Genomic DNA, 12,464 nt, shown 5'->3' with positions numbered 1-12,464 from the left:
CATTTAGCAGACACTTTTATCCAAAAGATGAACAAAAGCAACTGGTCAAAGAACTTTGAAATTATAATACTTACAGTAACTATATGTTATATTTTAAGATACTCTACCGTAAGAGGAAATGCATGAACAGAGCGACGGACAGAAAAAACATGGAGATGCCACAGCCAATAGAAGTGATGAAGCTCAATGAATCCACATACGGTGCTGTGATGTTTCCATTTTCACCTTGAGGAGACTGAGAGATCAGAGAAACACAACAGAAACAACCCTTTTAAAACTGATTCTTGTTTATTAGCAAGAATCAGATCTTTCAATTTTAAATGCATTTTATTTGTATGACTTTAGTCATCTATTACAAGTCCACTAGCTAAAAGACTGATATTGATTTCATGAAGTCTTTGAATGAATCTCTGAGAAGCTTCTCACCATCAGCACTGCAAAGAACGTCAGATGTGAACATGAGCACTTTATGGTGTTATTGTTGATTTTTTCTGTCTCACAACCGGACGTCGTCCATGTGAGATTTCCTTTAATGAAAAGAGAGCAATGAATGAAATTAATTAGATCAAATAAATTGGGATTGTTAATGGGAATTGATCAATACAATACAATACAATTAAATTTACCTTTGCCATCCCAAGAACTGCAGGACGCCTCGCCGACCTGTAAGAACATGTTTGATTTTTATTTTGCTTTCACAGTGTCTGATTATTATAACAAAATAATTTTCACAACAAAACCTTCATTACCAGATCTTTCTGTGTAGAAAAGAACATTTCTATATTGTCGGTAAGGTTGGAGATATTGGCCCTCATCGTTATTCCATAAACCTCATTGTTCAAAACAGTGTAATTTTTAGTTTCATCCTAAATAAAAAAAATAGAGCAAATCAAATAAAAAGTTAAACGAAAAGTTCACTCAAAAATGTCTCTTATGCTGTTATATTTTCACTGGAACACAAAAATAGAACTTTTTTTTTTTTTTTTTTAACTCTTTTCAAGCAACAATTCATAGTTGCAAAGAGGATAAAAGCACCATAGAAGCTTCATAATAGTAGTGAATATGACAGTGTACTAATGTCCAGCTCTTCTGAGATCAAGACATTTGTGTCATTATATTTGCGTTTCACTGAATGTAATAATAACAGAATTGTAATTTTTTGGTGAACTCTCTGGTAAACATTCCTTAAAATGTTCAAACATGGAATTTTTATTTTTTAATTGTAAGTACCTTTCCCATGTTTTTGAACCGTAGAACTCCAAGTAACGCCCTGCCATTGTTTTCCAGTCGTGATTTTTTAAAGGCCTCACTGGGAATCTTTACAGACCAGGGAATGTCTGTCTTCAGGTCACTATGACAGTCAACAACCTGTGAAAAAAGAAGAATTATCATAATAAATGAGAAATCATACCATCCTTTTATTGTTTCTCATGTCTTACGTCTATCCTGTTCGGATCTGAAGAGTAACACATGTCTCTGGTTTCTGTGTTATTGGCTTGTGTGTGAAGAAGACCAATAACATCCCCAATGACAATGTGTGTGTTGCTTATATTGTTTTTTCCCATCTGCTCCATTGTAGACTCCAGATTGTCCAAGGTGTCTCTGCAAAATGGATTTAGTCACTCTGTATTTAGTAATGGACTTTTAATTTTAAAAGTCACTGGTAACCAAACACTTACGATGCTTTTGATGGATCTGTTGTCTCAGATTGTGTGAAACTTGCAGTTTCATTGTTAGTTGTCTTATGTGGTTGGAAATTGGTAGTTAAATTGTTAGTTGTCACAGATGGTTTGAAACTGGTAGTTGGATTGTTAGTTGTCTCAGATGGTGTGAAACTGGTAGTTGGATTGTTAGTTGTCTCAGATGGTGTGAAATTGGTAGTTGGATTGTTAGTTGTCTCAGATAGTTTGAAACTTGTAGTTGGATTGTTAGTTGCCTCATGTTGTAAGAAACTGGTAGTTGAATTGTTAGTTGCCTCATGTTGTAAGAAACTGGTAGTTGGATTGTTAGTTGTCACAGATGGTTTGAAACTGGTAGTTGGATTGTTAGTTGTCACAGATGGTTTGAAACTGGTAGTTGGATTGTTAGTCGTCTCAGATGGTGTGAAACTGGTAGTTGGATTGTTAGTTGTCACAGATGGTTTGAAACTGGTAGTTGGATTGATAATTTTCTCAGATGGTTTGAAACCAGTAGTTGGATTGTCAGTCGTCTCAGATAGTTTGAAACTGGCAGTTGGATTGTTAGTTGTCTCAGATGTTTTAAAACTGGTAGTTGGATTGTTAGTCGTCTCAGATGTTTTAAAACTGGTAGTTGGATTGTTAGTTTTCTCAGATGGTGTGAAACTGGTAGTTGGATTGTTAGTTGTCTCAGATGGTGTGAAACTGATAGTTGGATTGTTAGTTGCCTCATGTTGTAAGAAACTGGTAGTTGGATTGTTAGTTGTCTCAGATGGTGTGAAACTGGTAGTTGGATTGTTAGTTGTCTCAGATGGTTTGAAACTGGTAGTTGGATTGTTAGTTGTCTCATGTTGTATGAAACTGGTAGCTGGATTGTTAGTTGTCTCAGATAGTTGGAAACTGGCAGTTGGATTGTTAGTCATCCCAGGTGGTGTGAAACGGGTAGTTGGATTGTTAGTTGTCTCAGATGGTGTGAAACTGGTAGTTGGATTGTTAGTTGCCTCATGTTGTAAGAAACTGGTAGTTGGATTATTAGTTGTCTCAGATGGTGTGAAACTGGTAGTTGGATTGTTAGTTGTCTCAGATGGTTTGAAACTGGTAGTTGGATTGTTAGTTGTCTCATGTTGTATGAAACTGGTAGCTGGATTGTTAGTTGTCTCAGATAGTTGGAAACTGGCAGTTGGATTGTTAATTGAACTGGTAGTTGGATTGTTTATTGTCCCAGATGGTTCGAAACTGGTAGTTGGATTGTTAGTTGTCTCAGATGGTGTGAAACTTGTAGTTGGATTGTTAGTTGTCACAGATGGTTTGAAACTGGTAGTTGGATTGTTAGTTGTCACAGATGGTTCAAAACTGGTAGTTGGATTGTTAGTCGTCTCAGATGTTTTAAAACTGGTAGTTGGATTGTTAGTTTTCTCAGATGGTGTGAAACTGGTAGTTGGATTGTTAGTTGCCTCATGTTGTAAGAAACTGGTAGTTGGATTGTTAGTTGTCTCAGATGGTGTGAAACTGGTAGTTGGATTGTTAGTTGTCACAGATGGTTCAAAACTGGTAGTTGGATTGTTAGTCGTCTCAGATGTTTTGAAACTGGTGGTTGGATTGTTAGTTTTCTCAGATGGTGTGAAACTGGTAGTTGGATTGTTAGTTGCCTCATGTTGTAAGAAACTGGTAGTTGGATTGTTAGTTGTCTCAGATGGTGTGAAACTGGTAGTTGGATTGTTAGTTGCCTCATGTTGTAAGAAACTGGTAGTTGGATTGTTAGTTGCCTCATGTTGTAAGAAACTGGTAGTTGAATTGTTAGTTGCCTCATGTTGTAAGAAACTGGTAGTTGGATTGTTAGTTGTCTCAGATGGTGTGAAACTTGTAGTTGGATTGTCAGTCGTCTCAGATGGTTTGAAACTGGTAGTTGGATTGTTAGTTGTCACAGATGTTTTGAAACTGGTGGTTGGATTGTTAGTTTTCTCAGATGGTGTGAAACTGGTAGTTGGATTGTTAGTTGCCTCATGTTGTAAGAAACTGGTAGTTGGATTGTTAGTTGTCTCAGATGGTGTGAAACTGGTAGTTGGATTGTTAGTTGCCTCATGTTGTAAGAAACTGGTAGTTGGATTGTTAGTTGCCTCATGTTGTAAGAAACTGGTAGTTGAATTGTTAGTTGCCTCATGTTGTAAGAAACTGGTAGTTGGATTGTTAGTTGTCTCAGATGGTGTGAAACTTGTAGTTGGATTGTCAGTCGTCTCAGATAGTTTGAAACTGGCAGTTGGATTGTTAGTTGTCTCAGATGTTTTAAAACTAGTAGTTGGATTGTTAGTCGTCTCAGATGGTGTGAAACTGGTAGTTGGATTGTTAGTTGCCTCATGTTGTAAGAAACTGGTAGTTGGATTGTTAGTTGTCTCAGATGGTGTGAAACTGGTAGTTGGATTGTTAGTTGTCACAGATGGTTTGAAACTGGTAGTTGGATTGTTAGTTGTCACAGATGGTTCAAAACTGGTAGTTGGATTGATAATTTTCTCAGATGGTTTGAAACCAGTAGTTGGATTGTCAGTCGTCTCAGATAGTTTGAAACTGGCAGTTGGATTGTTAGTTGTCTCAGATGTTTTAAAACTGGTAGTTGGATTGTTAGTCATCTCAGATGTTTTAAAACTGGTAGTTGGATTGTTAGTTTTCTCAGATGGTGTGAAACTGGTAGTTGGATTGTTAGTTGTCTCAGATGGTGTGAAACTGATAGTTGGATTGTTAGTTGCCTCATGTTGTAAGAAACTGGTAGTTGGATTGTTAGTTGTCTCAGATGGTGTGAAACTGGTAGTTGGATTGTTAGTCATCCCAGGTGGTGTGAAACTGGTAGTTGGATTGTTAGTTGTCTCAGAAGGTGTGAAACTGGTAGTTGGATTGTTAGTTGTCTCAGATGGTTTGAAACTGGTAGTTGGATTGTTAGTTGTCTCATGTTGTATGAAACTGGTAGTTGGATTATTAGTTGTCTCAGATGGTGTGAAACTGGTAGTTGGATTGTTAGTTGTCTCAGATGGTTTGAAACTGGTAGTTGGATTGTTAGTTGTCTCATGTTGTATGAAACTGGTAGCTGGATTGTTAGTTGTCTCAGATAGTTGGAAACTGGCAGTTGGATTGTTAATTGAACTGGTAGTTGGATTGTTTATTGTCCCAGATGGTTCGAAACTGGTAGTTGGATTGTTTGTTGTCACAGATGGTTTGAAACTGGTAGTTGGATTGTTAGTTGTCTCAGATGGTGTGAAACTGGTAGTTGGATTGCTAGTTGTCTCAGATAGTTTGAAACTGGCAGTTGGATTATTAATTGAACTGGTAGTTGGATTGCTAGTTGTCTCAGATGGTGTGAAACTTGTAGTTGGATTGGTAGTTGTCTCAGATAGTTTGAAACTGGCAGTTGGATTATTAATTGAACTGGTAGTTGGATTGCTAGTTGTCTCAGATGGTGTGAAACTGGTAGTTGGATTGTTAGTCGTCTCAGATGGTTTAAAACTGGTAGTTGGATTGCTAGTTGTCTCAGATGGTGTGAAACTTGCAGTTGGATTGTTAGTCGTCTCAGATGGTTTAAAACTGGTAGTTGGATTGTTAGTTGTCTCAGATGGTGTGAAACTGGTAGTTGGATTGTTAGTCGTCTCAGATGGTGTGAAACTTGTAGTTGGATTGTTAGTTGTCTCAGATGGTGTGAAACTTGTAGTTGGATTGTTAGTTGTCTCAGATGGTGTGAAACTGGTAGTTGGATTGTTAGTCGTCTCAGATGATGTGAAACTGTTAGTTGGATTGTTAGTTGTCTCAGATGGTGTGAAACTGGTTGTTGGATTGTTAATTGAACTGGTAGTTGGATTGTTAGTTGTCTCAGATGGTGTGAAACTGGTAGTTGGATTATTAGTTGTCTCAGATGGTGTGAAACTGGTAGTTGGATTATTAGTTGTCTCAGATGGTGTGAAACTGGTAGTTGGATTATTAGTTGTCTCAGATGGTGTGAAACTGGTAGTTGGATTGTTAGTTGTCTCAGATGGTGTGAAACTGGTAGTTGGATTGTTAGTTGTCTCATGTTGTATGAAACTGGTAGTTGGATTGTTAGTTGTCTCATGTTGTATGAAACTGGTAGCTGGATTGTTAGTTGTCTCAGATAGTTGGAAACTGGCAGTTGGATTGTTAATTGAACTGGTAGTTGGATTGTTAGTTGTCTCAGATGGTGTGAAACTTGTAGTTGGATTGTCAGTCTTCTCAGATGGTTTGAAACTGGTAGTTGGATTGTTAGTTGTCACAGATGGTTTGAAACTGGTAGTTGGATTGTTAGTTTTCTCAGATGGTGTGAAACTGGTAGTTGGATTGTTAGTTGCCTCATGTTGTAAGAAACTGGTAGTTGGATTGTTAGTTGTCTCAGATGGTGTGAAACTGGTAGTTGGATTGTTAGTTGTCACAGATGGTTCAAAACTGGTAGTTGGATTGTTAGTCGTCTCAGATGTTTTGAAACTGGTAGTTGGATTGTTAGTTTTCTCAGATGGTGTGAAACTGGTAGTTGGATTGTTAGTTGCCTCATGTTGTAAGAAACTGGTAGTTGGATTGTTAGTTGTCTCAGATGGTGTGAAACTGGTAGTTGGATTGTTAGTTGTCACAGATGGTTCAAAACTGGTAGTTGGATTGTTAGTTGTCTCAGATGTTTTGAAACTGGTAGTTGGATTGTTAGTTTTCTCAGATGGTGTGAAACTGGTAGTTGGATTGTTAGTCGTCTCAGATGTTTTGAAACTGGTAGTTGGATTGTTAGTTTTCTCAGATGGTGTGAAACTGGTAGTTGGATTGTTAGTTGCCTCATGTTGTAAGAAACTGGCAGTTGGATTGTTAGTTGTCACAGATGGTGTGAAACTGGTAGTTGGATTGTTAGTTGTCACAGATGGTTTGAAACTGGTAGTTGGATTGTTAGTTGTCTCATGTTGTATGAAACTGGTAGCTGGATTGTTAGTTGTCTCAGATAGTTGGAAACTGGCAGTTGGATTGTTAATTGAACTGGTAGTTGGATTGTTTATTGTCCCAGATGGTTCGAAACTGGTAGTTGGATTGTTTGTTGTCACAGATGGTTTGAAACTGGTAGTTGGATTGTTAGTTGTCTCAGATGGTGTGAAACTGGTAGTTGGATTGCTAGTTGTCTCAGATGGTGTGAAACTGGTAGTTGGATTGCTAGTTGTCTCAGATGGTGTAAAACTTGCAGTTGGATTGTTAGTTGTCACAGATGGTTTGAAACTGGTAGTTGGATTGTTAGTTGTCACAGATGGTTCAAAACTGGTAGTTGGATTGTTAGTCGTCTCAGATGTTTTAAAACTGGTAGTTGGATTGTTAGTTTTCTCAGATGGTGTGAAACTGGTAGTTGGATTGTTAGTTGCCTCATGTTGTAAGAAACTGGTAGTTGGATTGTTAGTTGTCAAAGATGGTTTGAAACTCGTAGTTGGAGTGTTAGTTGTCACAGATGGTTTGAAACTCGTAGTTGGAGTGTTAGTTGTCACAGATGGTTTGAAACTCGTAGTTGGATTGTTAGTTGTCAAAGATGGTTTGAAACTCGTAGTTGGATTGTTAGTTGTTACAGATGGTTTGAAACTGGTAGTTGGATTGTTAGTTGTCACAGATGGTTTGAAACTCGTAGTTGGATTGTTAGTTGTCAAAGATGGTTTGAAACTCGTAGTTGGAGTGTTAGTTGTCACAGATGGTTTGAAACTCGTAGTTGGATTGTTACTTGTCACAGATGGTTTGAAACTAGTAGATGGATTGTTAGTTGTCACAGATGGTTTGAAACTGGTAGTTGGATTGTTAGTTGTCACAGATGGTTTGAAACTCGTAGTTGGATTGTTAGTTGTCAAAGATGGTTTGAAACTCGTAGTTGGAGTGTTAGTTGTCACAGATGGTTTGAAACTCGTAGTTGGATTGTTACTTGTTACAGATGGTTTGAAACTGGTAGATGGATTGTTAGTTGTTACAGATGGTTTGAAACTGGTAGTTGGATTGTTAGTTGTCACAGATGGTTTGAAACTCGTAGTTGGATTGTTAGTTGTCAAAGATGGTTTGAAACTCGTAGTTGGAGTGTTAGTTGTCACAGATGGTTTGAAACTCGTAGTTGGATTGTTACTTGTTACAGATGGTTTGAAACTGGTAGATGGATTGTTAGTTGTTACAGATGGTTTGAAACTAGTAGTTGGATTGTTAGTTGTCACAGATGGTTTGAAACTAGTAGATGGATTGTTAGTTGTCACAGATGGTTTGAAACTAGTAGATGGATTGTTAGTTGTCACAGATGGTTTGAAACTAGTAGATGGATTGTTTGTTGTCACAGATGGTTTGAAACTGGTAGTTGGAACGTTAGTTGTCACAGATGGTTTGAAACTCGTAGTTGGATTGTTACTTGTCACAGATGGTTTGAAACTCGTAGTTGGATTGTTAGTTGTCATTGATGGTTTGAAACTCGTAGTTGGATTGTTAGTTGTCATTGATGGTTTGAAACTCGTAGTTGGATTGTTACTTGTCACAGATGGTTTGAAACTGGTAGCTGGATTGTTAGTTGCCACAGATAGTTTGAAACTAGTAGATAGATTGTTAGTTGTTACAGATGGTTTGAAACTGGTAGATGGATTGTTAGTTGCTACAGATGGTTTGAAACTAGTAGTTGGATTGTTAGTTGTCACAGATGGTTTGAAACTAGTAGATGGATTGTTAGTTGTCACAGATGGTTTGAAACTAGTAGATGGATTGTTAGTTGTCACAGATGGTTTGAAACTAGTAGATGGATTGTTAGTTGTCACAGATGGTTTGAAACTGGTAGTTGGAACGTTAGTTGTCACAGATGGTTTGAAACTCGTAGTTGGATTGTTAGTTGTCACAGATGGTTTGAAACTCGTAGTTGGATTGTTAGTTGTCATTGATGGTTTGAAACTCGTACTTAGAATGTTAGTTGTCACAGATGGTTTGAAACTGGTAGCTGGATTGTTAGTTGTCACAGATGGTTTGAAACTAGTAGTTGGATTGTTAGTTGTCACAGATGGTTTGAAACTAGTAGATGGATTGTTAGTTGTCACAGATGGTTTGAAACTAGTAGATGGATTGTTAGTTGTCACAGATGGTTTGAAACTAGTAGATGGATTGTTAGTTGTCATTAATGGTTTGAAACTCGTACTTAGAATGTTAGTTGTCACAGATGGTTTGAAACTCGTAGTTGGATTGTTAGTTGTCACAGATGATTTGAAACTCGTAGTTGGATTGTTAGTTGTCACAGATGGTTTGAAACTCGTAGTTGGATTGTTAGTTGTCTAAGATGGTTTGAAACTTGTTACTGGATCATTATTTGTGACAGATGGTTTGAAACTCGTAGTTGGAACGTTAGTTGTCACAGATGGTTTGAAACTAGTAGATGGATTGTTAGTTGTTACAGATGGTTTGAAACTAGTAGATGGATTGTTAGTTGTCACAGATGGTTTGAAACTAGTAGATGGATTGTTAGTTGTCACAGATGGTTTGAAACTGGTAGTTGGATTGTTAGTTGTCACAGATGGTTTGAAACTAGTAGATGGATTGTTAGTTGTCACAGATGGTTTGAAACTAGTAGATGGATTGTTAGTTGTCACAGATGGTTTGAAACTGGTAGTTGGAACGTTAGTTGTCACAGATTTTTTGAAACTCGTAGTTGGATCGTTAGTTGTCACAGATGGCTTGAAACTGGTAGTTGGATTGTTAGTTTTCTCAGATGGCTTGAAACTGGTAGCTGGATTGTTAGTTTTCACAGATGGTTTGAAACTCGTAGATGGATTGTTAGTTGTCACAGATGGTTTGAAACTCGTAGTTGGATTGTTAGTTGTCACAGATGGTTTGAAACTTGTAGTTGGACTGTTAGTTGTCACAGATGATTTGAAACTCGTAGTTGGATTGTTAGTTGTCAAAGATGGTTTGAAACTCGTAGTTGGACTGTTAGTTGTCATTAATGGTTTGAAACTGGTAGCTGGATTGTTAGTTGTCACAGATGGTTTGAAACTTGTAGTTGGATTGTTAGATGTCACAGATGGTTTGAAACTGGTAGCTGGATTGTTAGTTGTCACAGATGGTTTGAAACTCGTAGTTGGATTGTTAGTTGTCACAGATGGTTTGAAACTCGTAGTTGGATTGTTAGTTGTCACAGATGGTTTGAAACTCGTAGTTGGATTGTTAGTTGTCAAAGATGGTTTGAAACTCGTAGTTGGAGTGTTAGTTGTCACAGATGGTTTGAAACTCGTAGTTGGATTGTTAGTTGTCACAGATGGTTTGAAACTCGTAGTTGGATTGTTAGTTGTCTCAGATGGTTTGAAACTCGTAGTTGGATTGTTACTTGTCACAGGTGGTTTGAAACTGGTAGTTGGATTGTTAGTTGTCACAGATGGTTTGAAACTGGTAGTTGGATTGTTAGTTGTCACAGATGGTTTGAAACTCGTAGTTGGATTGTTAGTTGTCAAAGATGGTTTGAAACTCGTAGTTGGAGTGTTAGTTGTCACAGATGGTTTGAAACTGGTAGTTGGATTGTTAGTTGTCACAGATGGTTTGAAACTCGTAGTTGGATTGTTAGTTGTCAAAGATGGTTTGAAACTCGTAGTTGGAGTGTTAGTTGTCACAGATGGTTTGAAACTCGTAGTTGGATTGTTACTTGTCACAGATGGTTTGAAACTCGTAGTTGGATTGTTAGCTGTCACAGATGGTTTGAAACTGGTAGTTGGATTGTTAGCTGTCACAGATGGTTTGAAACTGGTAGTTGGATCGTTAGTTTTCTCAGATGGCTTGAAACTGGTAGATGGATTGTCAGTTGTCACAGATGGTTTGAAACTGGTAGTTGGATTGTTAGTTGTCTCAGATGGTTTGAAACTGGTAGATGGATTGTTAGTTGTCACAGATGTTTCGAAACTGGTAGCTGGATTGTAAGTGGTGGTCTGTGACAGTGGTGTGACAGTAGTTGATCTTTCATCAACACACATGACACACATCCATTCACTCCCATTAAAATGCAGACTGCAGTTGACACACATCCATTCACTCCCATTAATTTGCTGAATGTATTTGCTTCCTTCTGTCCCTTTAACAAAAAGAAATAAATAAGAGATGGATTTTAGTTATATATCTGTGTAATTGAGTCTCAAAGATTAAAGTGATCTTATAATGTGTTATTTATTAACCAATAAATGAATTGTAATTTCAGCATGCATGTTTATCTTATTTCACATATTAATTATTAACATTATTAACACTACAATAAAGATAACAACTGAGAAGAATAAGCAGATTCGTGTTCACCTGTCTATTCATTTGGTCAAGAAATAACATTAAAGAACGTTTGAGACTTTCAGTGTATGCTAAGCGAGAACATGCTGGAGCAAAATCATTGTGAGCAAGAGCTGGAGAACATATAGAATGAAAATGGACTAACTTTATTACATTTTTACTAAGAAATATGATTACTTATATGTTGAATGATAATTATCTTGATTTTGAAATCGAAGTTTGGTGGGTGTGAATCAGGAAACAGGAAACTGAAAAAACTGATGAATTTTAAGACCGACTTACCGCTGCACGTATCTTCATATGTAGCATTTCTACATCTCTCTCCAGAGGTAACAGGAGGGATTTTCAGACAACCTCAAGAGACCATAACACACAATCCAACATAATTATCAAAGAATACAGTATCTGCCTTATTTTTAATGTAAGATCTGTGTGACTATTTGTAACCTGAATATGTGTAACGAGATAAATATTACAAATAAATAATAGTTCTTTAAGTTCAATCCTACATCGATCTGAGGGCGGTTGGCAACACTCTGGAGTTCCTAATGATGTACCTGTTGAAATAATAAAAAGGAATGTTACAAGGACATTAGTGATTAATGCTAGAGGCTTGAAATTTGTTATAAATCAAGAAATGGTGGATAGTCTGTCAGTCACTGCAATTTGACAAAGAGAAGCTACTGACTAAAGTCTTTCTTGGATTTGTAGGTTATATGGTGCGGCCATATATTCCTCTGCTCGGATGCTACAAATGTATGGTCATGTAGCAACTGCGTGTGGACGAAAGCAAAAGATAGACATTATTCAACACAAGCCTTGAGAGTATGTTGATGGTGTCTTTAGAGCCTCTTCATTATCAGCTATACAGGTGAAGATGAGAGAGATGCCAATTGAAATCCATAGGCTCAAGCTGACTTTGGCATATTGGCAGGGACGTAGCCAGAACGTTTTTTCAGGGGTGGCCAGGTAAGACTCAGTGATTTCATTGGGGTGGCCAAAAAAAATAAAAAATCTCTACTGACTGTCGTTTACACGACAACGATATGCTTAAAACAGAGAATTTTTTTATTTGAGTTTTCCACACTGTATTCTGCTGGCAGGCCATTAGATGGTAATGAAACACTATAGACTGAACATGTAATATGCATGTGCATGACGTCATAGTTTTCACAGATTCACGTGTTTGTTGTTTACATGGAGGCCGTTTTCAAAACCTTGCACTTTGCAACCCATTTTCAAAAGTTTGTTTTCAGGCACCCAAATGCCACTGTCATGTAAATGAACGTCCAAAACGCATAAACACATTACGTTTTTTAGTTGAAAACGTGTTGTGTAAACAGCCCCTGTCACATGCTGTACCAAAAGCAAATTCTACAGAATTTATAGATCGCAATCACAAAGAATTTAAAGTCCAGAATTTCCAGTGCCATACAAAAGATGGAAAAAATTTATGCTGATAATTTCAGAAAAAAGTTTAGTCAGCAAAATCTTATGGGACTCTTA

The 12,464-nt window shown here is 37.3% G+C and overlaps 1 protein-coding gene across 33 annotated transcripts in view; it reads right to left on the bottom strand.

Moving 5' to 3' along the window:
• Positions 1-12,464, bottom strand: part of LOC127498765 (adhesion G-protein coupled receptor G2-like) — a 210,597-nt gene that overhangs the window by 124,179 nt on the left and 73,954 nt on the right. For 3 of the 33 annotated variants that reach the window (XR_007925965.1, XR_007925966.1, XM_051868468.1), the window contains exons 1-7: positions 1,680-5,784; positions 1,440-1,602; positions 1,231-1,368; positions 750-866; positions 627-663; positions 427-527; positions 108-235 (exon numbers count right to left, since the gene is read on the bottom strand). The exons of 23 other annotated variants lie outside the window; for them this stretch is intronic. Coding sequence is in view for 4 of the 10 variants with exons in the window: in XM_051868468.1 (XP_051724428.1) it covers positions 108-235; positions 427-527; positions 627-663; positions 750-866; positions 1,231-1,368; positions 1,440-1,602; positions 1,680-4,495 (3,500 nt within the window). In the remaining 6 variants the exon portion in view is untranslated. Of the gene's footprint in view, positions 1-107; positions 236-426; positions 528-626; positions 664-749; positions 867-1,230; positions 1,603-1,679; positions 5,789-12,464 lie in introns of those variants that run through there. 7 more of the 33 variants (XR_007925967.1, XR_007925969.1, XR_007925968.1 and 4 more) reach the window with 6 other exon arrangements.

This window comes from Ctenopharyngodon idella, chromosome 17 (assembly GCF_019924925.1).
Source record: "Ctenopharyngodon idella isolate HZGC_01 chromosome 17, HZGC01, whole genome shotgun sequence".
NCBI classification, from domain to species: domain Eukaryota; kingdom Metazoa; phylum Chordata; class Actinopteri; order Cypriniformes; family Xenocyprididae; genus Ctenopharyngodon; species Ctenopharyngodon idella.
Note: the sequence above shows the minus strand (reverse complement) of the source record. Positions and strands in the feature narration are given on the sequence as shown.